Below are 14,053 nucleotides of genomic sequence, written 5' to 3'. Positions count from 1 at the left end.
AAATATCACACATAATTTCAGTTGAAATCAAGGGGCTTTTGTCTGTTTAGCAACTGAAGCATCAGACTCTTGGAGACTTTTTAAACCCTGATCTTGCAATGAGTTATGCACAGACTCAATTTGTGGCTTATTGATTAGACAGCATTTCCTGCTCTATTTATATACTCTGAGTCATCCCAATTAATTTAATAAGTGTTATTATAAGTGTTACTACAGAAATACTTAGCATATATTTAGTGCCTTCATTCCCAGGATCAAACATATGAATGGTTTAAGTCTCCCAACATCTGTATAGGATAAATCACTATCATTATGTTTCTAACCTATGAAATAAATGTATTGTTATTGATGCGTTTTAAATGTATTATGGTGATGGTACTATTTAGTTTTCAAACTTAATGAAAAAAATAATTCTTAATGAAAATATCTGATTTTATAGATCTGACAAACTCACAAGAGCAAAGAAAAGGCAGGCATTTCACTTTAGCTTATTTGTATGAATTTACTGCTTGTGAAAGGTGCTGGTTTAAAAACAAGAGTTCTCCATCCACAGAACAGATGCAGTCAGAAGCAAATATCCAGTCCACACACCTTGACTCTGCTCAGCACAGGCAAATATACAGGTAAGAAGTTCATTGAATCTCCATGCGCATTCAGTTTTTGGCAGCTCTGTTGAGACTCCCAGTTAGTTTCAATCATAATGGTGTTTTTGTCACATGGATGTCTGTCCAATGGGATAGACCACTCCAAACTCATCTCATATAAACCACTGAACAAATATCAGGCAGTGATAACTTTCAGTCACTGCTAACCTTGTTTGTATTTGAACTGGTGTTCTAGAACACGAAAGGCTTGATATGCAGTTAATCTCTTAAACTATTTGCCCTTCACAGAAGGCTACCATTTCCAATAAACATAATGAGTTGTGGTATCAGCCCAGATGTTAGCCTATGTGTTCCAGTGCCAGACTATGAATGTTCTCGCTTTGCTCGGTTTCAGAGAGAAAATTAATATTACATTTATTATTTGAAGTTGAATATGCACTGTAGACAAGGGAAGGCCCTTCTTTAGAAACGTATTAAAGTTTCTTTCTGCCTTCAACATCTCCTGCAGCCCAATTAGATGACGGACAGTTATGAGCTACACTCTTCTTACTGAAATTAATGCGCAAATATATGAGCTAAAGAGGTTATGACATAAATCAGGGGATGACTGGAAACATGATAAATAGATGCATTTCCCTCCTGAAGGTGAAATCATCATATGATCTCACTCATATAGACCTGTATACTTAACAAGATTGTACAATTATAATTTATAATTATTCCATATTGATGTTGATCAATTAATAAGCCTGGCATCTTACTAATTAGAAATCTATGAAGGGTTGCATAGAATAGACCCTTCAAAATGAGAGGTGAGGAATCTTCTGAGATACGAAATTCAAAAAGCTGCATATAAATGGAAAACTTACCATTCTATGCTGGGCTGAGATAACACTGTCCCAGTCGGCGTCTTGTTGGATGGTGGTGACCAGAGTTGGTAGCTCCTCCGAGTGAGGTTTGTTGTGCATTAGGGTGTGTAGAGGCAGATGGGAGGCCACATGATGATCATTGTTGCCCTCTTCCTTGTCTCGTGATGCTAAATCCTGGGTCATTGCTTCCTCTCCATCAGCTGCACAGGCAAATGGAGAGGTGGCCTGCTTGGAAGACATTCTTCTGTAGAACACAAAAGAGGGCAGGACATAAGATTTTACTATTGAGTACATAGATGAAGCTACAGATCAAAACATGAAAATTGGAGGCAGACCCTTATATACGAGTAGTCCTTTCTCATTTAGGTAATCCCACTGTAGTCAATAGGACTACTCAAAGGACTAAGGGTTGGGAAGGTCTAGATCCTTGGCCATTTAACAGATTCTTCAGAAACTCAGAGCATTTCAGTTATGTGATAAAGGGGTCTTCAGTGGCTCCAAATGAAACATGGTATTGACTTATCCTGTGTCATCCCATTTATTTAGACTTGTAAAATGGTATCATTTTCTCCAGACGTAAGAGAATGATGATTTTTCTGGACATGTATATTCTGTTAATTGTGTCTCTGGGCCCAGTCCGCTAAACTTTTACTCCCATGAACAGTCCTACTGCCTTCAGTTGACTTCAATGGGATTACTTGCGTAAATAAGGAGTACTCCTATAAATGAGGGTTTGCATGATTGGATCCTTTGCTTACTTTGTCCCTTACATGTGGAATTTGTTTTCTTCACAGATGAGACTTTCTAAGTCATTAGCCAAGCTGTTCCAAAGAAAGACTATGATTTGTTTGTTTAAAGCTTTACCGTCTCTAAACCGGTTTTAAATTGCATCCAGTTTTACCTTTTGGAAAAGGTTCTGAGATATTCACTTGAAGAGTGCTATAAAACTGTAAGTGGCTTATTGAACGAATGACTGATAATGTATGATTAGTCTTGAAGCAATCTTCTGCAGTTTGACTTAAGTGCCTGAAATAATTATATTTCCATCTTTATTAGATATTGAATACAAGATACAAAGCATTTGAAAGAATTCTGTTAAATCTGAGTGTCAAGTTGTAATAAATAAGTATATTTATTTAAAAGGTCATTTCCTAATAATAGCTTCTTAATGCCATTCTATATGCAAACACAGCTGTGTCACAGTTTATGTTACTTAAATTAAAATATAAATTATTCCAATTCAAATTTTTTAAACACTTTTTAAAAATGTCTAGTGAAAATAACCACAACTGTCAAAGCAGACATCTAAAATATATTAGATTTTTTTACAGTTTTTAGTAATTTTACAATATCTGTAATACTGAAATTGCTTTGGAACTAAGGAATAAGATCTCCACCTTAATTGCTCTTTAGCAATAATTGATTTCATACCATTTCTTTAAAAATGCACAAATCAGTTAACATAGGAAACCACATGAGCATTTTTCAAATTAGCAAATCATTAACTCACTAGTACTGTTTCTACAGACAAATAAATACTGATTAAAGGGTCTGGAAATCTGAGACTAACAGTTAAATTTACAAATGTGTCACATGCTTTCATGAATATTACAGTGAAGGAAATATCAAGTGCGAAGAAAAATAATTAAGTTAATTCCAATTTAAACAGTAGTTTTTATGTAGCAGCCCATGTTTCACATAGGATTTAACAGCTAATGCTAAATTTCTCACAATTAATGAGGGGGCTCAGATTTAGTATTCTACAGTGAAAAAAAATTAATATAGGAACAGCTAATCTAATTATGCACAGTTCTAAATAAAAGTATTACAAGCTTTTGAAGTGCTTTGATACATATTAAAATGCTGATACCTATTTAGAATAACCATTCTATAAATAATGATAATCCTGCCTCAACTTGATACGAGTGGTAGGGGTGGGGATAAAAATTTGCATTTCCTTTAAGAGTACTAAAGTTGTCAATGAGTAGTATTGAGTGAATATAACACTCATACTCCACTAAAGAATACATATTTATGGTGCACATAACAGGCAGAAAGTTCAGAAACTATTATTGTTACAGGTATTTGAAGAGGCTCTGGTTCATACTTACTATGACCTAAGATAATCAAAAGATTAAGATATATTGAGAGATTATTTCTATATTTCTGATTAAAATCATCATGTTAATTTACTCATTCACATGACAACATAATACATTTACTATGGTTTTATACAATTTATAAACTGTGCATTTAAAACTGAAAGTCACAATTTGCATTTAAAAGTGAAACTCACAAACTGCATTGACTTCACCTCCTTAACAAACACCATTCCTGTTATAAATTGAACTGGCTTCCTCCAATAGCAATAGCTATGGTTGTTTTTTCAGTATAAATTAATCATGACACAAAACCAGAAATGAAAATGTCTCTTAAGAATAATTTCAAGTACAAATTGCACCAATGAATAATAGTGCACAATCTTAATTAAACACAACTGTGCAGCTGTGAAAATAGGCTAAATCTGTCCAAAGCTATGAGTTGGCTTTAAAGGCTGGTTTGTTAGGGAGTGTTTTCTTAAGGAAGGCTGGGCCCCCAGTCTTAATCAGCCAATAAATTATTTCCTGCAATTACATTAAATAGAAAATTATCTTCAAATTGGGAATGTTAATTGAAAATCAAAATTCAGAGTGAAGTTTAGAAATTACATGCTGAATATAATTAGTCTAGAAAGGCTTCACCCCTATTTCATAAATAGGCTTTTGGTAATTCCTCAAGTGACCATTCAGTAAAACTACCTACTTGTAATACAGTACAGTAGAAAAATCTTTTTTTTCTGTTGTTATATATATATAACAACAGAAAAAAATATATATAATTTTTCTCTCATATTTTATATATACACCCATACAAATATATTATTATAGTTAATTTAAGTTAATTATTTATAGAAAGGGTGAGAATGTGCCATCTCTAAAATATACTAACACAGATACTGTCCTACATACCTATAGCTATCAACCCCTCCCTGCAAGTTTAAGTTACCTTTTTCTGTACTATATTAAATGGGAATACTCAGGTGTAAGGGCCAATTCCTGCCAGCCCTATCCATGAGAATCTCCTGTTTACCTCAGTAGGAGTTCTGCACATGGAAGACTGTGAGATCAGGCTCTAACCAATGGCTGAATTTAACCCATAATTTCCAAGGAGTATGATCAAATACTCCCACTGAAATAGCCCATCAGATTAATCCTTAGTTTTTCTCCCATCGATCCACAGAACAGGTTGTTCTGCTAAAATAAATTTTTGAAAAATATTATGGGTAGCTCATTTTTAAATATTAATAATTTTTCAATTTTAAACTTAAAATATTCAAAACTAACTTACCATAGTCCTACAATTTCAGTAATAAAAATAAATTAGACATGTAAAAGGTGTCTCAATGTTGCTAATTTCCATTTTACCTTATTTTATTTTTGCTCTGTTATAAATTAAAATCAGTCAAATGATTTTTTTAAATTTCTGTTCAAAAAAAGTCTCCTTCGTTATAACCCCTGAAAACAGGGGTTTATAATGGAAGTGCTGACACAACCCGAACTAAAGCAGCGCAAATGGTGCCGCTATAATACACAAAATCAAGTTCTATTATTCTAAACTATCCTCGCTCGTGGGGTTTTTCTTTACTGTGCTCCTAGTCAAACTGCTGAAGCATGAAAAATTTAAATGCAATCAAGTGGGTCCAATTCTACTTTACTAGAACAAGTGTCTACAGTAGTACAATCTTAAACGAGATGCAACAGATTTGTTTGGTGCTTTTCTTCTTTATTTTTTTTAACTGTTTATTTATAATATTGTGCAGTGGAGATAAAATAAGAGGAAATTACACTCACATGATATCAGTGTATCGACTACACAGCACACATTATAATCAGAGAGAAAAAAATATATTCTCACACTGGTTAAATTGACTGGTTAGCACAACTATCAGCAAGGCAAACAATATACCCATGGGATTTGAGACAGATGGGTATGAATCCAGAATCATTTATCTGAAGTCCATTCCCCTATTCAGCTTTCCTAATTTGGGTTAAACAAACAGGTTCGGGTTTTACAAAACCAAAACAAGACACATCTCACTTTCAAATTGAGATGGACAAAAATGGAACCATTTAGCCAAACCTCAGTGAAGTTGCGGAAATGGGAAGGGTTCGTGAATTGGGACCCCAATTTCAACTAGCCTTGGTTTCCATGTTGTAAAGCCAAAATCCCAAGCGTGGGTCTGCGCCGCTCCTGTATTTAATGTCAACATGTATACGCCTTAATTTTTACCTTTAGAAGAATGTGCCTGTCCTCTAATGGAGCCTGGCAGACAGTCATTCTATAAAAACATCACAGATTTCCTTTTTCCTAAAGGTAATGCTTGTCACCCTTTCCCAAAACTACAAATGATTACAGAAACTTTTCATCTAAGGCTTTTCTATGGCCTGAAGTTCTTCAAATGATTTAAAGCTGCTTCCTTTAAATAACTAGATGGCATGCCTAACACCAAAGACATGTAATGTCTAAAACCGTCCATCCATTACTCACAGAAGGACCAACTGATGAAAGGCTCCGGTGGAAATTAGGGATCAATTTGGGATCCAAGCCAGTAGATATTTAAACCCAAATTACACAGCATTAACTCACAGACAACAATAATGTAAGCACCTAGTCACAATTTAAGAATACCTAAACTATCGTATAACAATGAGCTATATGACAAGGGACACTTGTGGCTGACCATAGATTGCAATGGAATCTAAAGACTGTTTTGCCCCTCCCTATCAAAGCCTTCATAAAGCTAAATCTATAATCCCAATAGTATAGAGGCAGGGTTTTGACAATGCCGTGCCTCCTCTCCTTAAAGGTGACCATCCTTATTTCCTCCCCCAAAGCCCCAGTTTATCAAAGCACTTAACCACACGTTTAACTTTAAGCATCCAAGTAGTCCAACTGACTTCAAACTGGACGGCTCACTTACTTATGGTTAAGCACATGCTTAAGTGCTTTCAAGAATCAAGACCCAAATGAATTATAAAAGAAACATTTTTCAGAAGTCCTCAAAAAAGAACCCTTTAAATTAAAAGAAGCATTTTTCCTTCTAACTTTTCACAAGAACTTAGTGTTCAAGAAAGATGCTACTCAGATAAGCCTGGAGAGTGAAATCCTGTCTCTCTCTCTCTCTCCCCACAGAACCAGGGCAGCAGAAATGGAAGTTTCTACCATCTTTGTCAAATCTTACCCAAAGGGCCCTCTGCTACAGATCCACACCCACAACCGTATGAAAGTGATTGTGCCGCTCCCTGGTTGCTTGCCCTCCTGTTCCCCCTCCTCATGGCAGACTCCAGCACTCTATGGTGGTAAGCCCTACATGGAACTTGAGAGTCAAATCTTGAGTCCTCAGGCCTCCTCCTAATCTCAAGGCCTGCATCCATGAATCATGCTTTACCAACTGACCACTCCTTACATCTGTGTAATCCCACCAATACCAACTATAGGTCTGATGCTAAACTGGGGTAAACTGACAGAGCTCCACTGAAGTTACTGGAGTTGCAACAATTATTCCAGCTGAGGTACTGGCTCAGAATATTGTAAACACACAGGGAAATTATCACTATTTGCCTTTGCTGTGGAAGGATCCCAATTTCAAGTTATGGGAGCATTCAAATATGACTTAATTTAAAGAAAAATGAAAATGCTGTGCCAATAGCCAAATCATTTTGCAGCTCTGCTCCCGTAAAACGAAGTTATGAAGACATAACTCAGCAACATAATTCATTGTTTATCTAATGTTGTAATCCGTCTGTCATGTAAGAATAAACAGTTATTTCCTAAAATTATAAAGTCCCACATCTGATTGCAAAAAACATTAGAAACAGGAATGAGCAGTTACTAAAATACTCACTACTCCTGAAGCCCCACACTCCTACGTGTCCCTACATACAAAACCTACATGGAGTTAGACTGATGACACATCAGCATTTTGAGAATGAGAAGAGAGTGTGGGCTGTGCATAGGACTGAAAGCTAGTAACTCCTGAATTCTACCCCTGGCTCTGCCATTGAGGTCCAGTGCGGCCTTGGGCAAATCAATTAATCAGTCTCTCAGTTTTCCCAGTCCCTACCTCATGGGGGGTCATGAGGATTAGCTAGATAATGTTTGTAAAGCACCCTGAAGATTGACAGTGTTAAGCTGATTCATGAGAAAGATCATTCCAGGAACTGCATTGGGAATAAGAGAGGGAAAAAGGAATAGATTCAAGGAATGGCAGTGAACAACATTAATTGCAGTGCCCAAGACTCCAGCTAAGATAAACATCAAGCTAAGTCATATAAGTGCAGCCTCCACAATACACATGTTCAGGTATACCCACCTTTCTATTTACAAACCAGACAAATTACTCTTGTTACTAGAAATAGCCTGAATCACAACATTTGATTCCATATCCACTTTCCCAAAGCTCAGAAGCAATAAGATCTGGTCCCATCTCTACTTCGTTCTCTCAAATGTATAATATAATATCTGCACAGTTTATTGAATGATGCAAAAGTATTTTTTTAAAAAGACTGCCATTCACCTTTTGTCATTGTGGATAATTATATTGACAGTGCAGTCATGTACATTCCTTGGGGGTTAGACTAGATGACCCCTGTGGACCCTTCTAAATCTACAATTCTTCGTAAAATATTAGAGTTAAAAAATGATTCTGTCTCTTTATTGGACTGTCAAAACCATTAAAATGAACTAAACAAAAAACACCATACAACCCCTGCAGACTTTACGATGAAAATCCTATGCAAGCTATTTTTGGCAGGTGAGATGTTCCTTTTTCTTTATTTAGTATCAATATTTTTCACTGAGAATATGCAGCCACACTCACACAGAATGCAGTGAAGGGCAGTGGAATACAGGATAATGACTTAGTACCCGAGAGGTGTTCTTCTCAAGTCACAAAAGTTAATATTTTCTACAGTTTATTTTTAGCTGACAATATTGCTGTCACTTTATTTATACAGCTTAAGACTGTTCTTTGGACTGGAGCTCATATGCCCTGGAATGCTTTGACTCATGAATTGTTTCTCCTGATAATGTTACATCACGTAACCACCTCTGTTTAATTGGTTAGTATTAGCTTCTCTGTGGTGACTCTGAGGACTTTAAAGTCCTATGACTGTGACATGTGTCTCTGGATATCCAATTTCCTACTGTTGCAAAAAAAAAAAAAAAATCTGACTTCAAGCAATCTTTACCAACGACTTTCCAACTTGTGAACAATAGTGAGTGTACCAGCAACTTATCCATCATAACTTGTTAGAATTTGTTTCTTTAGGCAGCAAGTAATAGAACATACAGTGTAAATAAAAAGTATCCCATTAAGAATAAGATTAAAAAACAATGGTTGCTATAAATAAGCATAAAGTTGCAGGTTTTTATGGAAAAGAATGCTTAATTGTTTAGCTAAAAGATTGCATAAATGGTTTTGATAAAGATGCCTAAAAATACTTACAGGAATTTATTTCAACATATTTAGACTTTGAGTCAACAATTCACATAAAAAACAGAAATAGCTTTTTACCCTAATAAAGTTAATACAGTTCTTGTTTTAATAACGTGAAATCTGCAACTCAATACTTTAATCTGTAATGCAGAAGATCCTAACAGGTTGTTAATTAAATCCTTCTGATACTTTACGGGGTATATGCTATATTGGTAACATGGATACATGTTATATTGGTATAAATACAATGTCTTTATATATTTTCCTCCTACAGATCAATTTTCAGTAGTTGCCTAGGACACCACAAAATATAGTAAAGTGAAAACTTAGTCACAGGGTTGCAAAAACAAAAGTTGATGTTCCATGACTCAGTGCCACTTATCACAGAATTGAGTGATACACATTATCTACAATCAGATTTCCCCCCCCCCCCACCGATATTTTTGATGCTCATTTTTAAGCTAAATACAGCATTTCTGTAATTCATCTTCTTTTCAGATAATGAAATGAAGTCTCAATTTCATGCTCATCAGTCAGTTTGCACTAAATCACCTAATTATTACCTCCGTATACCATGAAACAATGTTTCTGCAGTTCAGTAACAGATTATCTTCTTAATGAAAACCTTATAGTACAAGACTAAAAAACATTTCTAGCAGGCAAAGTATTTCTGATTCAGTAAAGGTTATGCAAGCATCAAAGCAGTTGAATATAGGTGCCAAACCACATTGCCAGGAGCTCTTAGTACTGTGAGGTAGTGTTACCTGACAGCTTGGTGAATATAAAATTACTTGTTTCTCCAACTGAAGACAATCAAATTGTCACCTTCCATTGTAATAATGCACAACTAGACATCAGCAAAGTGCAAACATAATTACCAGGAAGAAAACAAAACAAACAAAAACAAAAATATTAAATCTAAATTTCTCTAAAGGGTAAACTCTATAGGCTTCCACAAAAAGGGAGCTCATTTTAATACCAAATATTATGGTGCAACCCTGCTATTATTTAGCAATAAGATTTATAGGTCTTGAATTAAGTGAAAATGAAAAACAGAAGAAGGATGAATATATAAAAAGCATAAATACTGGTAAGAACCATCCCAGTGTCTCACATATGCACATATAAAAGATTACACTAGTGCACTGGTGTGCCTCCACGGATAAGTGTGCATCAGCTGCATTACTGTTAGTATAAACTTCTATATTCAGGGGTTTCTCTCTAACTCACAAAAAATAACTCCAGACTGGAACCTGGCATGCATTGATTCAAACGACAAGCAAATTGCTTTTAGAACTAAAAAACAACTTTCAGTTTCAACTTGAAATTCCACAGATTTTTAATCTACAATGTGTATAAGTGACTTTTAACATTTTAAGAATTTAAAGGGCACGGTTTTGGAATGGTAAGGTTAGTTCATATGAACTAACATTTTCAACGTAAATGTCCTCAGGGTGTTTGGTATCTGGACTGTCTCTCCAGCAGTGATATCTGCATTTTGACAAGAGACATCATCATGAACGGTTCCACAGTGATCTGTGAAATCAAAGACTGAGTTTTACAGATACTGTAGCTATGAACATCCTATGCCACACAAAATAGAGCCTTTTTAGGATTTACACATTATAAGTTTCTTATCATTTTGATTTATTCATAAAATGTGAAATACCTATTGATATGATACACTACAATCTAGCGTGTAAGTCCATCTTTTTTAAAGACACAAGCAACCTCGTGTTTTCAGCAATGCTAGGGGAGTCACAAAAACTAAAACAGAACCAAAGAAATGCAAAGCTAACACTGCATCTTCAGCAATAGGTTTTGTCTAGTTGCAAGAATGGAGGAGAGAACACAAAGAGCTCCTTTTCTCACCTTGCACTCCTGCACAGGGGCCAGACAAAGCCTAGCTCTTGTTCACAGAGAAGACGCAAACACTGCTCCAGACTAGCACAGAAATTGGTGTTAGCCTCCTGAAAGGGGGTGGAGAGAAGGGCAAGGCCATGGTCCTGCCCCTATATGCACCAGCAAGCAGAGCTGCCCCCACGTCCTGCACCCAGTCACAGGCCCAAAGTCTCCAGGAAGATCACTACACCCTTTTCCCTCCCAACAATATTACAAGGACACTGTCTTAAAGAGAAAATGTAGACCCTAATTTGAACCACTGAGCCTAAGACTTAGATTGTACATATCATACAACATGGAAAGCTCCTCCTCTTCATTGTGTGGGTGCATGTCTCTCCACAGTTAAGAGGTTCACCTGCACATGTGAGCACTGTAGTGGAGATCTGATAATACAGCATTACTTTCAAAGGGCAGTGCAGCACCATAAGGAGTATTCATAGAGCTCTAGAGGAAGATGTGGGGACAGCAAGTCCACTACATTCTTAAAGTGACAGCACTTTACACATAAATTCATGAATGAGCATTTTACCCTTCAGTAAGCAACATGAAATGAGTCTAAACTGTCAGACTTAGATTTGATTTTTGTGACTTTGGTGAGTTTGTGTTTTCGTTACAACTCTTATTTTACTAAAGCAGGCTCATGCGTGTAACAAGATAGTATTATGCACAGTGTTTCCTTGTTTTGAACTGGTGCCTACACAGCAAAATACCCTACATGCATAGAGAACTGTTAAACTTGCAGGATCTGAAAATGTATTTACAGAGCATGTACAGGAATCACTTAATTCACCAGTGAACAGCAACTACTATTAGGGCAAAAAGAACAGGAGGACTTGTGGCACCTTAGAGACTAACCAATTTATTTGAGCATAAGCTTTTGTGAGCTACAGCTCACTAAGGTGCCACAAGTCCTCCTTTTCTTTTTGCGAATACAGACTAACACGGCTGCTACTCTGAAACCTACTATTAGGGTAGAAGGCCTCAACAGTGCTTTAGGTGCGAGTTATGAAGAACTATGTCCTGGTGAAACTTCAAGGTGAGTTTTAAGCAGGCAAAATGTAACCGCTTGATTGGCATTTTGGCCTGGAAGAATACTGGGACAAATCCCTCTAACACTTACGTAGAAAAATACGCAGTGCATTCTTCAATGATCACAAATGGACAGGGTCCCCGATGCATGTGGACAATAAAAAAAAAAAGTTTCTAATTATATTTTAGGTGAACAGATGAAAGCAACAGTTGAATAAGTTTGAATAGTTTAAAAGCTTCCATAAAACATTAAATAATAACTAATTGTGTTCTCCATAAATTAAATGGACCAGCTGCCATTAAAAAGGCATGAACAATTTGAAGTTCAATTTACTGAAGGTTTCCTCATTTTTAGACTGGATTTTAAGTATTTTTTCTTCTATCCTGACATAGGATTCACTGATGAAAGCTTTATCATAGTTTTAACTGCCCTTTACATCTAAAAATATATTTTTCATGGAATATACAGCAAACCAAAGATACAATTTCTAACACTTTAAATAAACATTTAGTACAACTAAGAAAACAAATAATTCAGTCTTTGTTTTTAATAATTTTAATTTATTTTTAAACTAGCTCCCCAATGTAAACATTAATGTAGTTTTAAAAGAATTTTATTGGAACGTTTGGGTTAGGCATTGGAAAACATCACAGAATGTTAATTTAGCTTCCTGTAGACTCACAGGTAGAACCTACATTGTTCAGTCATTCAATTTAGTGAGATCAGCTAGAGTACAGCTTCTGTATAGGGCACACTATTGCTGTTGCATCAACTGCAAAGGAAGCTATAGTACTTTCCCATACTTAAGGTTCAATCCTGCAAATTGCCAAACATCTCCTGTGAAGGACTGAGAACCCTCAATTTCCACGGACTTCAATAGGAGTTGAAGGCACACAGCACCCTGCAGGATTGATCTGTAATTGCTAGAAGTGCAAAAGCAATCCTAAGGGGAAATGTGAATAATGATAAAATTATCAGGTGTTCCCCAACCCCAAAGTGCTCAAGGTTCCATTACAATATTTTAAAAAATACATTGAAATAAACATCACTAAGCATAGAGATGTGTTAGAACAAAAAGGAAACCCAAATCCAGACAACTCCAGCACCAGAGCACCAAATAGAAGTTGTCTTTAGTGATCTGAAGTGCAGTAGTTGTCTTCGGTGACAGTTTAAGGGAAATATATATAACAATACATTTCCACTAATTCAAATTATTTTTTAAAATAACTCTTACCGTTACCATTTCAAATTCAGTTAGTTTTTATACAACTGACTGCAGCTTAAGCACTGAAATGTTCTCTATAGTGCCTGATGTGGTGCGTAACAGCTGAAATAAATAGCTCTCTATTGTGGTTTTCATCTCTGACCTGATTTTTCCTATTTTTTTAGGATACACCATATGATCTGTATTTGAAAATGAAGAATCCTAGTTTTCTCAACACTGTCAATTTTTGCTCAAGGCTATATGTTGTAACAGTTTCCCGCTTGTGTATATTGGTAATAATTTATCACAGTCAGGCGAACAATATATAATACATGCTGTTGATTACTTCTAAAGACAAAATCTAATGGTTTCATTTACTCCTGCACATTTGTTGTGAACTATGTCATCAATTTAAAAGTAAGGCATTTTCTGTATAAAACATGGGATTTTACTGACTTTGATAGCAGTGTTGTCATCCACACCAAAATTCATGAATGAGACACTCATTCTCCAGGGGTCTATAGGATAAAAAAGAGCCCTGCACTTATTTAAGGTATTGTGACATTCTGATAAAGAGTTGTGACAAGTTGACATTATGGGCCAAATCATCAGCTGGTATAAATCAAGGTCACTGTATTGAAGTCAATAGACCCAGCTGAGGATTTACACCAGCTGAGGATCTGGCCTTTTGTCTTTACACTGCGTACAGAACATAATATTGGGCCATGATGTAATACAACATTGCCAAGCATTGAATAAAAATCATCAGTTGAAGATGCAAATGTTACACCATCGTGATGGATCACATAGTATTATGATAAATTTTTCCCCACAGGGCAAAGATAAATATGAGACAACCTGAGGGGATGATGTAGAATCTGCATTCAGAATGGTAGAAGACTATTG

General features: G+C 35.8%; 1 protein-coding gene across 34 annotated transcripts in view; it reads right to left on the bottom strand.

Annotated features, from left to right (window-relative positions):
* Nucleotides 1–14,053, bottom strand: part of SOX6 (SRY-box transcription factor 6) — a 451,795-nt gene that overhangs the window by 280,381 nt on the left and 157,361 nt on the right. For 30 of the 34 annotated variants that reach the window (XM_037899741.2, XM_037899724.2, XM_037899725.2 and 27 more), the window contains one exon: nt 1,475–1,718. The exons of 3 other annotated variants lie outside the window; for them this stretch is intronic. In XM_037899741.2, the coding sequence (XP_037755669.1) occupies nt 1,475–1,714 (240 nt within the window). In that variant the 5' untranslated portion in view covers nt 1,715–1,718. Of the gene's footprint in view, nt 1–1,474; nt 1,719–13,603; nt 13,666–14,053 lie in introns of those variants that run through there. One more of the 34 variants, XM_037899733.2, reaches the window with a different exon arrangement.

The sequence above is a fragment of the Chelonia mydas genome, chromosome 6 (assembly GCF_015237465.2).
Source record: "Chelonia mydas isolate rCheMyd1 chromosome 6, rCheMyd1.pri.v2, whole genome shotgun sequence".
NCBI lineage: Eukaryota > Metazoa > Chordata > Testudines > Cheloniidae > Chelonia > Chelonia mydas.
Note: the sequence above shows the minus strand (reverse complement) of the source record. Positions and strands in the feature narration are given on the sequence as shown.